The 15884-nt window shown below is 39.3% G+C and overlaps 1 protein-coding gene across 1 annotated transcript in view; it reads right to left on the bottom strand.

Annotated features, from left to right (window-relative positions):
- Positions 1–1774: 1774 nt before the first annotated feature.
- The window catches only part of GABRA3 (gamma-aminobutyric acid type A receptor subunit alpha3), a 146712-nt gene continuing 132602 nt past the window's right edge, over positions 1775–15884 (bottom strand). The window contains exon 9 of the mRNA XM_061177800.1: positions 1775–2110. Within this exon, the coding sequence (XP_061033783.1) occupies positions 1775–2110 (336 nt within the window). The remainder of the gene's footprint in view (positions 2111–15884) is intronic.

Genomic DNA, 15884 nt, shown 5'->3' on the forward strand with positions numbered 1-15884 from the left:
ACATACAGACACAGTCTTCGGAATAATGGGACTGGCATGCATTATCCCAGCAATGGCAAGGAAGCAGGGGATGGGGGAAGGATGAGTGAAAAGGCAACCAGCAGCTAATGATAGACCCCTTAGGAGCATTGATCAGGGAGTAGGCAGGGAGAATCTCCTTTTGGTGCTCTCTGTGGCATTACTTAGGGGTTCTAGGATACTTTGGACTAGTGGCTGGGGCTGCCATCTTAATCTCATTTCCTTGAGCCATGACTATTAGAAGTGGTCTCCTTGGGTGACACACTGTGACTTTCTAAAAATCTTTTTGGTGTCCAAAAAAACTGCATTCAGGACGCAGCATGCCTGTTGAGATTGTGCTGATTCTGAGATCAAGGTGGACCTGGATTCTCAGTCCTGTCTTCATTTTGGCCTTTGGAAAGGGGCACGTGATAGTTCTCTATTACAGACAATTGTAAGGAGCCTATGCAAGTCATTCAAACATATGAAACTGAGTTTATCTACCTTATAAATATTTTACAATTATGACTGTCCCTTTTACTCATATTAAGAACAAATGAGATCGAATCCCCTAAATAATATATTATCAAACTGATAATAAGGTTAATAATTTAGTTGACTCAAAAGTCAACTAAACTCCAATTCATCCCTCTTAAAATTGGCATCAACAGAGGACCAGAGGTCCCTGACACAGTAGGAGCAAAGTTCTTGGGTTTGGCCTAGGGTTTGGAGTGTGAAGGGTATGGAAGGAAGAATTTGACTTTCACCTGCCAGTAGCCCTCTTTTTTGAGCCAGATTTCAAGCCTCAACTACCATCCAGCCCAAATCGCTTACTCCATCCAGTATTTGACTAGCTGCCTTGGCAGGGAGGTGACTTTCCTGTCTCTCTAATGTTTTTAAAAATTTAGGCATTTGATCTAGAATTTGTTCTATATGTCCCTTTTTAGTATAAATTTTAAAAATTACTTGATCCTTTTCCTAAAGAGTTTGCAGGCAGTAATGAGTCCAAGCTAAGCAATGTCCAGCTGGCTGCAATGGGTTCAAAGGGCTTGAGAGAAAAGGGCTTTCTGGAGGAGAGATATACCAAAGAGGGTACTATTTTCCTGAGGGGCTATACATGGCAGGTCATCAGCCATCTTGGTGCCAGGCTGGCCCAGTTGGTTCTATCTGTTTTGGCCATACATGGTAGACAGTGGTAAGCCTCAACTGTCCACACTAACCTCCAAGCCAATAAAGGGGTTGTGGGCCATGTTCAGAGATTAGCACTGGCTCCTGCCTTTGTTATCAGTACTTATGCCTAGTGGGCCCTGCTGTGGGCAGGGGAGGTGGCAGGTAGGACCACATGGGACCCAGCCTGGCTCCCTAGTGAGTCAGAATCATCTGATCTGGACCAGTCAACAATCATCCTTAGTCTGGACCTTTCAAATAGCCAAGGCTCTCACTACAGGCCATAGAGTCTCCTGTTCTTTCTTTAGTGGGCAGAGTGCAATAAAATACATGCTGTGCCCTCAGCTGAGGGAGACTGGCAGATTAAGATGAGCAACTGGACAAATGGCAGTGTTTGGCTCCAATGAGGATATACTCAGCAATGGGGACAAGTAATTTTTTCTGTTGTTACTGTTTCTTCATTGAGATTCATAAATGTTAATTGAGAGTCATGGCTTGGTAAGAAGGTTAAAAAAGAAGAATCCTGAAACACATGAAGGGGAGCCCTGGGGTTTGGGTGCATGGACACTTCCTAGGGTATACAGTGCTCTGGTTGCGGCACTGCCAATATCTACTGTTTGCGGATCATGCCCTTGATAGCTGACTCCCGGTTGACATATGTGGCCCAATAGACCAGATTGAAAATGGCAAAGAGCACAGGAAAAATGATGCGGGAAATTTTGTCAACCTTGCTGACACTGTTGTAGGTCTTGGTCTCAGTTGGGATATCCTGCACGTAGGTGGTCTTGGGTGAAGCAATGATTGTCGGGGTTGAGGAGGCACTAGGAGCAGCGCCCTTGGAGATGGTGGAGAACTCAGTGTCCTTGGCCAGGTTGATGGGATAGGTGGTCCCCACGATGTTGAAGGTGGTGCTGGTTTTCTTTGTCGGGACTGCTGGTGTTTTCTTCTAGGGGCCAGAAAAAGTAGGGGAGAAGGGGGAACAAAACAAAAGCTAATTAATCTATTATACAGAACACCTTCAGAGGCTGTGGGGAGGAGGAGCCATGAGGGAAGTTAGGAAAGAGGAGCTATGAAGCCAATAGCACAGAGTAGCCAGTTTTGTGCCTGGGGATAATTGAAGATGAGTTTGAAAACAGAAAATTTGCAACATCCTGGTTTACTAGCTATGTGGCTTTGGCCAAGTCACTTCTCTTATAGCTTTAGTTTCTTCATCTGTAAAATGAGGATCAAAATATTTGTCAGGGTTGTTGAGAGGGTTAGATGAAAAAATGGTGGTAGAAATAACTAGAAAACTGTGAAATCTTGCTCACATGTAGGGTCCTGTACAATTATGTGATTTGATCCTCACAGTAATCATATGAGGTAAGTGTGTGAGATTACTCCCATTTGACAGATGAGAAAACTCAGCCTCAGACTGAGTGGCAGAGCCCACACTAGCCACCTGGGCTCTCAACTTTTATCCAGGGCTGCACTGTACTGCTTTCTATAAGTATGAGACACTTTTTGGTTACCCGAGACATAACTCCAAAAGGCTTCAACCATCAAGTGGCACATCTCCTGTGAGGAAGAGAGCTTGGTGAGTCTGAAAGTCATTTCGTCTTAAAGACACATAAATACTATGGCAAGTTTACATGCATCATTATAACAGTATCTCACCCTTCATGCACTGTAAATGTCCACTCTTGCGAGGCTGCAGGCAGGAGCCACAGCCTCCCCAGGGAGTTATGCAAATGCTTCCCTCTGACACAACAAAGGCAGGGATGCTGGGGGCTTGCTATGACACTACACTTTGTTTTCTTTTTCCAGATTATAAAAAAACTCAGTGGTAAACAAGCATAGACACATGTGCCCATTTGTTCTCATATATATGACGTGTATACATGGACCTTCCATGTAGAAAAGAGAAAAGAAGACAAAGCTCAGGCCTGGATCAGAAGAGAGAGGCTGAGAGGCTGAGGAACAGGGGAGGCCAAAGACAGTGGCTGAGGTCATAGTCTGAGTGCTGAGCTCATAGTGTTTGTTGCCTCACTTCCCACTCTGGCCTTTTCTTCCTTCCATCTCTCTTTGTTTCTAGGGAAAAGTGGAGCTAGATGAGCTTCAGAAATACCCAGGAGTATTTGACAAAAAGTGACAACTAATTATGTTGCCCTAATTTCACACACCTCACATTGTTCCCTTTCTTAATGTTACTTTACTTCCCAGCATGTTTTACTTCTTTACTTCCTACTTGTTTCCTTCCTAGATTTCTCTACTCCTACCCTCTCTTACTGACCCCCTTTCTCCTAATCTATTTCTATTTCTTTACTTCTTTACTTCAGAGTTCCCACCATTTTGATCGGTTTTTTTCCTTCTTTAGACCGCACTGCCATTTATCTTCCTGATCCTAATAATAACTTTTGCCCAGTATTTACTGAATATTTACTGGGCCAAGAACTATGCTAGGTGTTTAGGAATATGTAGGAAGGTTAAAAGTTCAGTCAGTTTCAGTCCCTGTTTTCTAGGGGTTTACAGTCCAGCAAGGGAGAGAGCCTTGTGAACACATCATTGCCATATAATGTGATAAGAGTTCTAAGAGATATGAACAAAGTGTGATGGGAATTCAGTAGAGGGAGGGGCAAAGTACCTACAGGTGCTGGAAAAGGTGGCTCAGAGAAGGCAATGAGGATGGTGAGCTGGGTCGCAAAAGATGAGCAGGAGCTCACCAGATGAAGATGTAACAAAGGCCAGTGCACAGGCCAAGGGCACTGCTTATTTGAGGGATGACAAGTAGTTTGCTGTAGTTGGATGACAGTGTGCATGGTAAAGGCCTGCCTGTGCTGGCTTCAGGGTTTTCATCAGGGAGGGGAAGGGGGACAAAAAAGTGGGTGCTGGTTTAAGTAAATAAGCAGTCTGACTAATGGACATTTAAAAAGCAATACTGTTCTTTCTCCTTGAGGACTGTAGTCACATTGCTACAAGTGGAGGGGGACAGAACTCTAAGGCTTCTAAGAACTCCGTAAATGCTTTAAATACTACATGGAACTCATTTATAATTAGCAAATTCATTGTAAATACAGTCCTGCTGCTAAATGCCTCTGCTATTAAATAAAGGAGCACTTCACTTGTTTGCCTGCTTACTTATTAATTTGCTTAGTAATCTCTTTTTTTTCATGGGTACACAAGAAAAAAAGGAAAGAAAAAAACCACTACCCTGACTTTGCTAGAAGCTTTCACACTCACATATATTATTTCATTTAGTCATCTTATTAGCTGGTTACGACCAAGTCTCTGAGATAATCATTCTGAACAGCAAACACTTTATTTAGCTCTGTAGGCACTTTGTGTTCTATAGGTGGAGAAGCAGCAGTTGATTTAATCACAGATTTTTTTAAATAAATTTATTTAGTTATTTATTTTGGGGTGTGTTGGGTCTTCGTTTCTGTGCGAGGGCTTTCTCCAGTTCCGGAGAGCGGCGGCCACTCTTCATCGCGGTGCGCGGGTCTCTCACTGTGGCGGCCTCTCCCATTGCGGAGCACAGGCTCCAGACGCGCAGGCTCAGTAGTCGTGGCTCACGGGCCTAGCCGCTCCGCGGCATGTGGGATCTTCCCAGACCAGGGCTCGAACCCGTGTCCCCTTCATTGGCAGGCAGATTCTTAACCACTGCGCCACCAGGGAAGCCCCAATCACAGATTTTTTAAGTAATAAAAGAAAATTACCTTTTAATTTCCCTCGCCCTTTCCATCATGGCACATTTTAATCAGCCACTATAATTTTTACCTAAATTGTCAAAGAAGGGAAATCAAAGCAAAAGTTATAGTGCTGAGAAGACAAAAGCAGAAGGCAGAGATTAATGGTTAATAATTCCCATTTCTGCATCTAGTTTTCTAATAATTTTCTATGCCCTGGAATTTGATAGATACAAACTAGAGTGACTTAACTTTGACCAAGATGCAATTCTGTTCCTACCTCCTTAGCCAATGCCAGGCTCTTAGCTACATGATAGATGTTTACAGAATGAAAAATGACCCCCCAAATGAAGATTCTTGATGTGATTTCTAGTTTTTTCCTCCTGAGTCTTGACCTCTCCTATACAGACAGCATATCTCTATAGTTCATCCTGGAGTAATTCCCATAACACCAAAATGAAATTGACTCTTCCAAATTCCTCCAAGCATTTTGACCTGAGGACAAGGATACTTTTCTTTCTAGAAGGCCACCTCATATGGATTTTGGAATGAGGTAATGAAAACTTTTATGGATCAATGCATGTCCAACTCAAGAGTTTTTCTCAGATGGCACTCACATTTATTCTTTCCAGAAGTGCTAATTAGAGACTTAGTTGAAGCCCTGAATGTACCCGAGACCACCAGGACCTCAGAGTATATGCAGATATGGTCCTGTGACTCTGTGTTAACCCCGTAACATTCATCCAGCTTTCCTGAACCCCAGTTTTCAGAAGTGGGGCAAAGTAATGGAGTATATGCTATGTTGGATTCAAAGACAAATCAGACAAAGACTCAATTTTTAAATGCAAACAACCCAATTTTTTAAATGGCAAAGGACTTGAATAGACTTTGAATATCTTCTTCTCCAAAGAAGATATAGAATTGGCTAATAAGCATGTGAAAAGATCCTTAATATCACTGGTCATAAGGGAAATGCAAATCAAAACCACAGTGAGATACCACCTTACACCCATTAGGGTGCCTACTATCAACAATAAGAGCAATAAAATAAAAAAAGAAAATAACAAGTGTAGACAAGGATATGGAGAAATTTGAACCCTTGTTTACTGTTGGGAATGTAAAATGGTACAGCCGCTATGAAAAATGGTATGTCAGATCCTCAAAAAATTAAAAATAGAATTAAAATATGACCCAGCAATTCCACTTTGGGGTATATACCCTGCAAATTGAAAGCAAGGTCTTAAAGAGATACTTGTACACCCATGTTCATAGCAGCATAATTCTCAATAGCCAAAAGATGAATGCAATGAAAGTCCATCCATACAGTGGGATATTATTCAGCCTTAAAAAGGAAGGAAATTCTGACACAGGTTACATGAATGAACCTTAAGGACGTTATGCTACATGAAATAAGCCAGTCACAAAAAGACAAATACTGTGATTCCACTTATATGAGGTACTGAGAGAAGTCAGATTCATAGAGACAGAAAGTAGAATGGTGGTTGCCAGTGGGAGACTGGAGGGGAGAATGGGAATTTCTGGTTTCATAGGGACAGAGTTTCAGCTTTGCAAGATGAAAAAGTTCTGGAAGTTGGTTGTACAACATTGTGAACATACTTATTAAAAATGGTTAAGATGGTAAATTTTAGGCTGTCTAATGAGGAAGAGTAATTAAAATAAGAGAGAACTAAAATATAAGGGAGAACATAAAAAGTACACAGAAAGGCACAAATGCTGAGTCAAGTGAATTCAAAAGAGGAAGGGAGCATGCTGGATCAGGAGGAGGTCAGTAAGCCAATAGAAAGGGGAGAAAATGCAGGTGGAAGAGAAGTAATCACTTGCACCAGTTTACTGAGAGGGTGGGATATCCAGAGCATATGTGGGGAGGTACCTGGGGCCAGATCACAGCTAAGGAAAGAGTGGATGAGACTCAAATACTATCTATGGTTTATCAATTTTGTTTATCTCTTCGAAGAACCAACTTTTAGTTTCATTGATCTTTTCTATTGTTTTTTTAGTCTCTATTTCATTTACTTTTGCTCAGATATTTATGATTTCCTTCCGGCTACTAACTTAGGGTTTTGTTTGTTCTTCTTTTTCTAGCTCCTTTAGATGTAAGGTTAGGTTCTTTATTTGAGATTTTTCTTGTTTCCTGAGGTAAGCTTGTATTACTATAAACATCCCTCTTAGAACTGCTTTCGCTGTATCCCAAAGATTTTGGATCACTGTGATTTCATTTTCATTTGTCTCCAGGTATTTTTAAATTTCCTCTTTGATTTCTTCAGTGATTCATTGGTTGTTTAGTAGCATATTTTTTAGCCTCCATATGTCTGTGTTTTTTGCAGTTTTTTTCTTGTGGTTAGTTCCTGCTCTCATGGTATTACAGTCAGAAAAGATACTTGATATGATTTCAATTTTCCTAAATTTACATAGGCCTGTTTTGTGGCCTAGCATGTTATCCCTCCTGGAAAATGTCCCATGTGCACTTGAAAAGAATGTATATTCTGTTGCTTTCAGATGAAATGTCCTATAAACATCAATTAAGTCCATCTGGTCTAATGTGTCATTTAAGGCCAGTGTTTCCCTATTAATTTTCTGTCTGGATGATCTGCCTGTTGATGTAAGTGGGGTGTTAAAGTCCCCTACTCTTATTGTGTTACTGTCAATTTCTCCCTCTATGTCTGTTAATATTTGCTTTATGTATTTAGATGCTCCTATGTTGGGTGCATATATATATTTACAATTATTATATCTTCTTTTTGGATTGATCCCTTGATCATTATGTAATATCCTTCCTCGTCTCCTCTATCTGTCTTTATTAAAGTCTATTTTGTCTGATATAAGTATTGCTACACTGGCTTTCTTTTCATTTCCATTTGCATGGAATACTTTTTTTCCATCCCCTCAGTCTGTGTGTGTGTCTTTAGATCTGAAGTGTGTCTCTTGTAGGCAACATATATATGGGTCTTGTTTTTTTATCCATTCAGCTACTCTGTCTTTTGATTGTATCATTTAGTACATTTACATTTAAAGTAATTATTGATATGTATGTTCTTATTGCCATTTTGTTAATTGTTTTTGTCTGCTGGTGGGTGAGGCTGGTCCCAGGGTTAGAGCAGGCTCACTGGAGGGCGGGGCCAGAGCCCAGGGGGTTCTGAGGCTGGTGCCTGCCCACTGGTGGGTGAAGCTGGGTCCCAGAGTCTCTGGCTGGAGGTCCCTGGGGGTCCCGGGTCTGGTGCCTGCACACTGGTTTGTGGGGCAGATCCCGTGCCTTCTGGTGGGCAGGGCCATGTCCAGGGGCAGCTGTGGGCTCAGGGGGTCTTAAGGCAGCCTGTCTGTTGGTGGGTGGGGCTGTGCCCATGCCCAGTTAGTTGTTTGGCATGAGGTGTCTCAGCATTTTTGCCTACAGGCAGGGATGGGTCCTGAGGCTTATAAGCTAGAGGGAGGATTTCACAGTGGTGCTTACCAGCACCAGTGTCCTCCTGGTAGAATCAGCTCCCCAAATGGCTGCCACCAGTGTCTATGTCCCCAGGGTGAGCTGCAGTTGCCTCCTACCTCTCTGGGAGACTCTCCAGATCAGCAGGTACGTCTGACCCAGGCTCCTATTACTGCTTCTGCCCTGGATCCTGGAGCATGTGAGAGTTTGTGTGCGCCCTTTAAGAGTACAGTTTCTACTTCCCACAGCTCTCTGGGACTCTGGAGAGTAAGCCCTGCTGGTCTTCAAAGCCAAATGCTCTGGGGGCTCGTTTTCCCAGTATATGACCCACAGGCTATGGAGCCTAACATGGGGTCAGACCCCTCTCTCGTTGGGGAGAACCTCTGCAATTGTAATTATCCTCCTGTTTGTGGATTGTCCACCTGGGTTTATGGGACTTGCCTATATTGTGACTCCACCCCTCCTATCCATCTTGTTTGATTCCTTCTTCATACATTAGTTGTAGAAGATCTTTTCTGGTACATTCCAGTCTTTTTCATCAATGGTTTTTCTGCAAATAGTTGTGATTTTGGTGTGTCCATGAGAGGAGGTGAGCTCAGGGTCTTTCTACTATGCCATCTTGGCTGATCCACCTGTTTGTTTCTGTTTCAATCGATTCACCAGGGATAGAGTATGACTGTTGTCAGGGCATTTATACCTACTTTAGAAAAGGGTGGTAAGGCCACCAGTTTATGAATACAAGTTAACCCACAGTGAATATCATTCACCCCAGAGAGAAAATATCAAGTGGTGACTCAATTTGTGGCTATTTTTACAGGAATGCCCCCAATTTTTTTTAACATCTTTATTGGAGTATAATTGCTTTACAATGGTGTGTTAGTTTCTGCTTTATGACAAGGTGAATCAGCTATACATATACATATATCCCCATATCTCCTCCCTCTTGTGTCTCCCTCCCACCCTCCCTATCCCACCCCTCTAGGTGGTCACAAAGCACAGAGCTGATCTCCCTGTGCTATGTGGCTGCTTCCCACTAGCTATCTATTTTACATTTGGTAGTGTATATATGTCCATGCCACTCTCTCACTTCGTCCCAGCTTACCCTTCCCCCTCCCCGTGTCCTCAAGTCCATTCTCTACGTCTGCATCTTTATTCCTGTCCTGCCCCTAGGTTCTTCAGAACCTTTTTTTTTAGATTCCATATATATGTGTTAGCATGCGGTATTTGTTTTTCTCTTTCTCACTTACTGGGACAACATTAAATACACCAACATTCGAATTATAGGGGTCCCAGAAGAGGAAGAGAAAAAGAAAGGGACTGAGAAAATATTTGAAGAGATTATAGTTGAAAACTTCCCTAATATGGGAAAGGAAATAGTCAATCAAGTCCAGAAAGTGCAGAGAGTCCCATACAGGATAAATCCAAGGAGAAACACGCCAAGACACATATTAATCAAACTATCAAAAATTAAATACAAGAAAAAATATTAAAAGCAGCAAGGGAAAAACAACAAATAACATACAAGGGAATCCCCATAAGGTTAACAGCTGATCTTTCAGCAGAAACTCTGCAAGCCAGAAGGGAGTGGCAGGACATATTTAAAGTGATGAAAGGGAAAAACCTACAACAAAGATTACTCTACCCAGCAAGGATCTCATTCAGACTCGACAGAGAAATTAAAACCTTTACAGACAAGCAGAAGCTAAAGAGAATTCAGCACCACCAAACTAGCTTTACAACATATGCTAAAGGAACTTCTCTAGGCAGGAAACACAAGAGAAGGAAAAGACCTACAATAACAAACCCAAAACAATTAAGAAAATGGGAATAGGAACATACATACATATCAATAATTACCTTAAATGTAAATGGATTAAATGCTCCCACCAAAAGACATGGACTGGCTGAATGGATACAAAAGCAAGACCCATATATATGCTGTCTACAAGAGACCCACTTCAGACCTAGGGATACATACAGACTGAAAGTGAGGGGATGGAAAAAGATACTCCATGCAAATGGAAATCAAAAGAAAGCTGGAGTAGCAATTCTCATGTCAGACAAATTTTTAAAAGCCATTAATGATAAGAAACTAAACTTTTCCAAACTATGGATGGAAGTTGAGCATTTTCTCTAATGTAAAATAAGATAAAATATTATTCTAGAGCATTCAAATATACTTACCTGAAAATAAGAAAAGGAGCATAAGAATTACTGTGTTTCCAAAATTTAGGTAAGAATTTATAAATACTTTAAAAGCAGTTCTAATAATAATAACTGTCTTCTTTTTAAAAGTAGAGGTTTATTTCTTCATCTTAATTTGCTTTTATTATTTTTAATTTTCAAAAAATGTAATCAAGGTAATAATGCACATAGTTAAAAAGAAATAAATGTAAAGACTTATAATGAAAACCAGGAAACCCTTATCCCCATGTATCCCAACCTTGTCCAGCAATTCATAATTATTTTTAATTCTCTTAGCTGATACTTCTAACAGTTATTTATATATTTCTAAATAATATGCTTATACTGCTATCTGTTTTGCACATAACCATTCATCTTTTCATGATAATGATTTACCTCACTTATGCAACCCTTCCTCCATCTTCCAATACAATTATAACAATATTTTTAGTTCAATCAATAATCAATAACATCATTATAAATGACTATATAAATACCTCTAGCTTCTTGCTACAAACTTCATTGGTTCCTCTCCAGGTGTGCTTGCTGCATAGATTTCATCTTACGTATTCCCTTCATCTATCTCCTCTGTAGGGTACCCTCTTCTCTGGATCCAATATCTTTCCCTTTTTTGTTCTATTCTCTTGTTTTAGTAGAACATATCCTCCAGTATTTTCCTAAGGTGGAATGCATGGGAAGTGACATTTCTGAGTTCCTGCAGGTCTGAAAATAACTACTCTACCTTTCCACTTAAGTGATACTTTGGCTAGGCATAGGATTCAAATCCTCAGATTTAGGGTTTACAGCTCTACTGTCTTCCAGCGTCCAATGTAGCTGAGAAGTCTGATGCCATTCTGCTAATCATTTCTTTGTAGATAACATTTACTGTCTTTCTAGAATCTCTTTAGACTATCATTTATCCCTGGTTTTCTAAAATTGCAAGATGATGTGACTTTACGTGGGCCTATGTGGACAGTTTCAATCTGGATGCTTATATCTTTCCATTTGTAAAGATGTCTTGTTCTTTGTTAATTTCCTTTGCTCCCGTTTCTCTGTTCGCTCATTCTGCAGCTTCTGAGTTGGATGAATTTTCTGGATTCATCTCTAAGCCCCTTAACCTTTTCTTTTACAGTCTCCATTTATTTCCTTTTTACCCTACTTGTAGGGAGATTCTCTTCAGTTTATTTTCCCACCTCTCTATTGAAATTTTTATTTTGGCAGTTATTTTTCATTTCAAAAGCTCTTCTTTATTCTCTGATTTCCTTTTATATTAGCATCCTATTCTTATTTTATGTATATATTTACAAATATAAGAGAAAATTTACTTTTGTTTTTCTTAAATTCTCTTTAATTCCCTGAATTATCTCTGTTCCTGCCAAGATGAGTTTTTTTTTTTAATCTTTTCTTTTTCACATTGAAAATTTCACTTTGGTAATCCTTGGTATCCCAGTATTATTTGGCAACATAAAAGATGTCTGTATGCTCAGTGTACCTGAGCTGGGCTTGTTGATTTGCAAACTATGATTTAAGAAGATTATTTGGAAGGAGGTCATTTTATGGGGTACTCCAAAATGTCACTATGTAAAGGTCTTTTCTCTGGAGACATTCAGCTTCTTTAGAAGAGAAGCTTCTGCTGTTCTTCAGGAAAGTATACATCTGGCTGTAGACATTTTACATGTTGGGCAGGCTCTGGGGTCTTGACTAGTCTGCACACAGACTTTTAGCCAATCCCCCTAATTGCAGCCCCATGATTTACTGTCTGCTGTACCAAGCACCTTGAATACTGAGTTTCTCTGGGGTTCTATCTTACTCCAGCTTGATAAATCAGTTCTTATTCTCTCTTTCCCCATTCATTTTTCTTGAAAAATGCATTACAATCTCTTGTCTGACTGAAATCCTTCTCCAGTTCTCCTGGTACTTGTGGGTTTAAACCTATTTTCTTTACCCTCATTTTAGTGGGATTTTTAAAGGAAGCAGTGATAAAACATGTAGTTGTTCCTCAGAAGCCCAGAGTTCATCTATTTTGCAGAGTGCTATTATAAGGTAGTCATTAGTCATTTGTCTTCATTTGAAAATGAGTTTTTGTTCCTACCTACCCCTTCTTTTCCTTTCCTTTATCTTTCCCCTCACATTTTATCTAATCCTTGATCATAGTACAGATCAGAAATAGATTTTTGAATCATTTTTATTAGTTTCAAACAGTTTTGTGTTCACCCATTCTAGCTTTGTGAGGCAAATAAGGTTTAATATGTCTCTTTAAAGAAGGAAAAAAGCAGAATAAGTTATGATTAAATTTCACTATTTTTACTTTTAACGCACTTCATTTTTTTGTCCCGTGGGTCAGTGGTTCTCACTGTTAGTTCATTCATATTGTAGCAGTGTAGACAAAGCACAGCACCCTCACATTAGAGATCCATTTTTACACATTCCATAGTTTTTTTTTCAAATCTCATAATCAACATCCTTTCAATAACTTAAATAGATTGACCATGGAGAGGGACTAAGGAGGAAGACTGAGATCACCATCTTTGCAGAAGACTTTTAGATGATTCTTTTTGTTCTCTTTTTTCATTTTCAGTACTCCTTGGAATTGGAGAAACAGTTATCATTTTTGACATCTACAGTTACAGTTTCTTAATCTATTCTAGTGCTCTCTCTACCTTCAAACCACCACTGCATCTCTTCCCAGTCACAACAAAAAGTCTACCACATTTTTCACAAGGTATCCATGACTGCCTTTCAGATATCTGAAATTAGCAATCATCATCCCCTTAATGCATTTGTCCCTTCTCCACTGTAGTAACCAAATTGGAACAGCATATTTTAAACATGGCCCAACCTGTACAGAATAAAAGGGGCCTATCATCTCACTTGGTCTAGGTAACTCCTAACTCAGACTCAAACAAAATTTGGTTTCTCAGGAGTTACACCACATGGATGGCTTATATTAAATTTGCCCTTTTCCTATATCCCAGCATCTTATTTATAACATACAATTTTTGTTAAGTTTTTTTATCCCAGAACTAACTTCTTTAGAATCTATGTGTAAGAATATATACACTACCACGTATAAAATAGATAGCTAATTGGAATCTGCTATAAAGCACAGGAAGCTCAGCTTGGTGCTCTGCGATGACCAAGATGGGTGGGATGGGGGGGTTGGGTGGGAGGGAGGTCCAAAAGGGAGGGCATATATGTATACATGTAGCTGATTCACTTCATTGTGCAGCAGAAACTAACACAACATTGTAAAGCAATTATGCTCCCATAAAAAAATTTAAAAAGAAAAGAAAATGTTAATCTGTTGATTTCAGCCTGTTCTTTCAAACTTCAGAAATTCTCTTTGATTCTAATTCAGAAGATACTCCTCTTCATTAATGCCAGCTTACAAATTTGAATCTCCTACATTATATATCTTCATTTAAGTCACAGATGACAGCATTTAAGAGGGAAGGGTCAAGGACAAAGCCCTGTGGCTTATCACAGGAACGTCCATTCAGGTTGATGACCCTCCATCAATGAATTATATTTGACTTCAGTTGGCCAACCAACTACATGAGCATAATTGTACTACTTTTTCAACTGCTGTTTCTTCTTCATGAAGACATAATTTTAAAAAGTTAGTCAGCTGTCTTGATAAAATGTATATATTTCCTGTTCCACCAGTCTAGTAAACTTTTCATGAATTTTCTTAAGGATTAGTTTGGCATAATTTCTTCTTAGTGAACTCAGGCTGGCTATCAATAGTTAGTGCTAACTGCTCTTAAAACATCTGTTTAATAATATATTCTAGGGACTTTTCAGTTTAATATGTCAGAGTAAGGACATCTTTGCTCCATTTTCTTCTCTGTAACCAATCAAAATTATAAGGAAAATGAGATACAGAAACCAAAACTCCACCTTTGATGAAAATTGAAAGCATTTTCTCATCCCAAAAAGTAAGGGCTTCCAAATGCAGTAAAAATTGTATCAGGATGAAGAAGACACTGAGGATGCCTACTGTTCTGGATTTCAGGCCAAGAATAGAGTCCTAAAAGGTGGGTGGCAGGAGCTGAGTGAGAAAACAAATGACCCCTGTTTTAAAACAAAATGGTTTTAAGGCTGGTAGTGAGAACATCCTGGAATACTGTTTGACCACCACAGAGTAGAGAGGAGGTAGAGACTGGAAAAATTAGAGGATACGATACTACACATGTGTGCGTGCACACACTCACACATACACACACACTACACCATACATAGAGGACTTTCTTGTGAGTTATTTATAAGAATTTATATAGAAAACAGATCATGGTCAAACTACTCACTTTCAACTACTTACTCTCAACTACTCACTACCATCCTACTCATTCTCTCAGTCCCTCCCCAAAATGATACTTTCACACATAGCAGTGTTAGTAAAGAACTCCTCTGATACAACTTCAAGTAACAATTGAAAAAAAATAATATGGTATTGATGCAAAATATGTTACAAGGAGAAGAAATAACCAATAAAGGACTGTGTAACAACACACAAAACAAACATAAAATACATGAAAAGCTAAGTCAGCATAAATCATAAAATGAATATAAGGAAAAATAATACTGCTATAGAAATGAAGGAGAATAAGCATGGGTGAAAATGTTCAGAGACGTGGAAGGCACACTTGAGAAAAATGAGAAAAATGAAATGGAAAATAACAGTTACAAATTACTAGAGAAAAATGGTAGATATGGAGGACAAAGTTCTATTATATGTATAATCTGTGCTTCTAGGAAGATAACAGAGCAAAGAAATGTTTCAGGAAAGCTTTCCTGAAACAAAGACACTTGTGAATCCATAGGCTTAAAGGGCAACATGCTGTCCTAGGAAAAATTCAAAAAGATAGATCAAGATATATCCTTGTAAAGTAACTGGTATTTGTAAATAAAAGACACATTCATATGGGTTTCTAGGCCATAAAGTCACCCCTCCCCCATTATGTGAGAGATTCTTAGGCAGGTTTTAAATTTCTTCATACCAACATTCAGTGCTAGAACTGAATATAGCAACCAATGTCTATGTGGACATCAGAGAAAGAGAATGTGACCCACAAATTGTACAACAGCCCAAATATAATTTAAGTATAAACACAATTGATAGATAATTTTACACATGTAAGATGGTAAGAAATATGGTTCCCATGAACCCTTCTTAAAGAAACTTCCAGAGGACAGCCTTGAGATAACTAAGCAATGAACAGAAAAATGGATAAAAGGACTATTTTGAGAAGAGAGCCTATGTAAATGTAGAACTATGACTAATCAACTATAGAAATTATGGCTGCATAAAAGCATGTAAATGCTATAAAACTTGACAATGCAGAAAAAGTAGTATAACAAATAAAAGTTGGGAGATGACAGGGACTGGTTATTTCTTCATAATTTATAGCAAGGAGTTAATAAATTCTATCTAA

Source organism: Eubalaena glacialis, chromosome X (assembly GCF_028564815.1).
Source record: "Eubalaena glacialis isolate mEubGla1 chromosome X, mEubGla1.1.hap2.+ XY, whole genome shotgun sequence".
Taxonomy (NCBI): Eukaryota; Metazoa; Chordata; class Mammalia; order Artiodactyla; family Balaenidae; genus Eubalaena; species Eubalaena glacialis.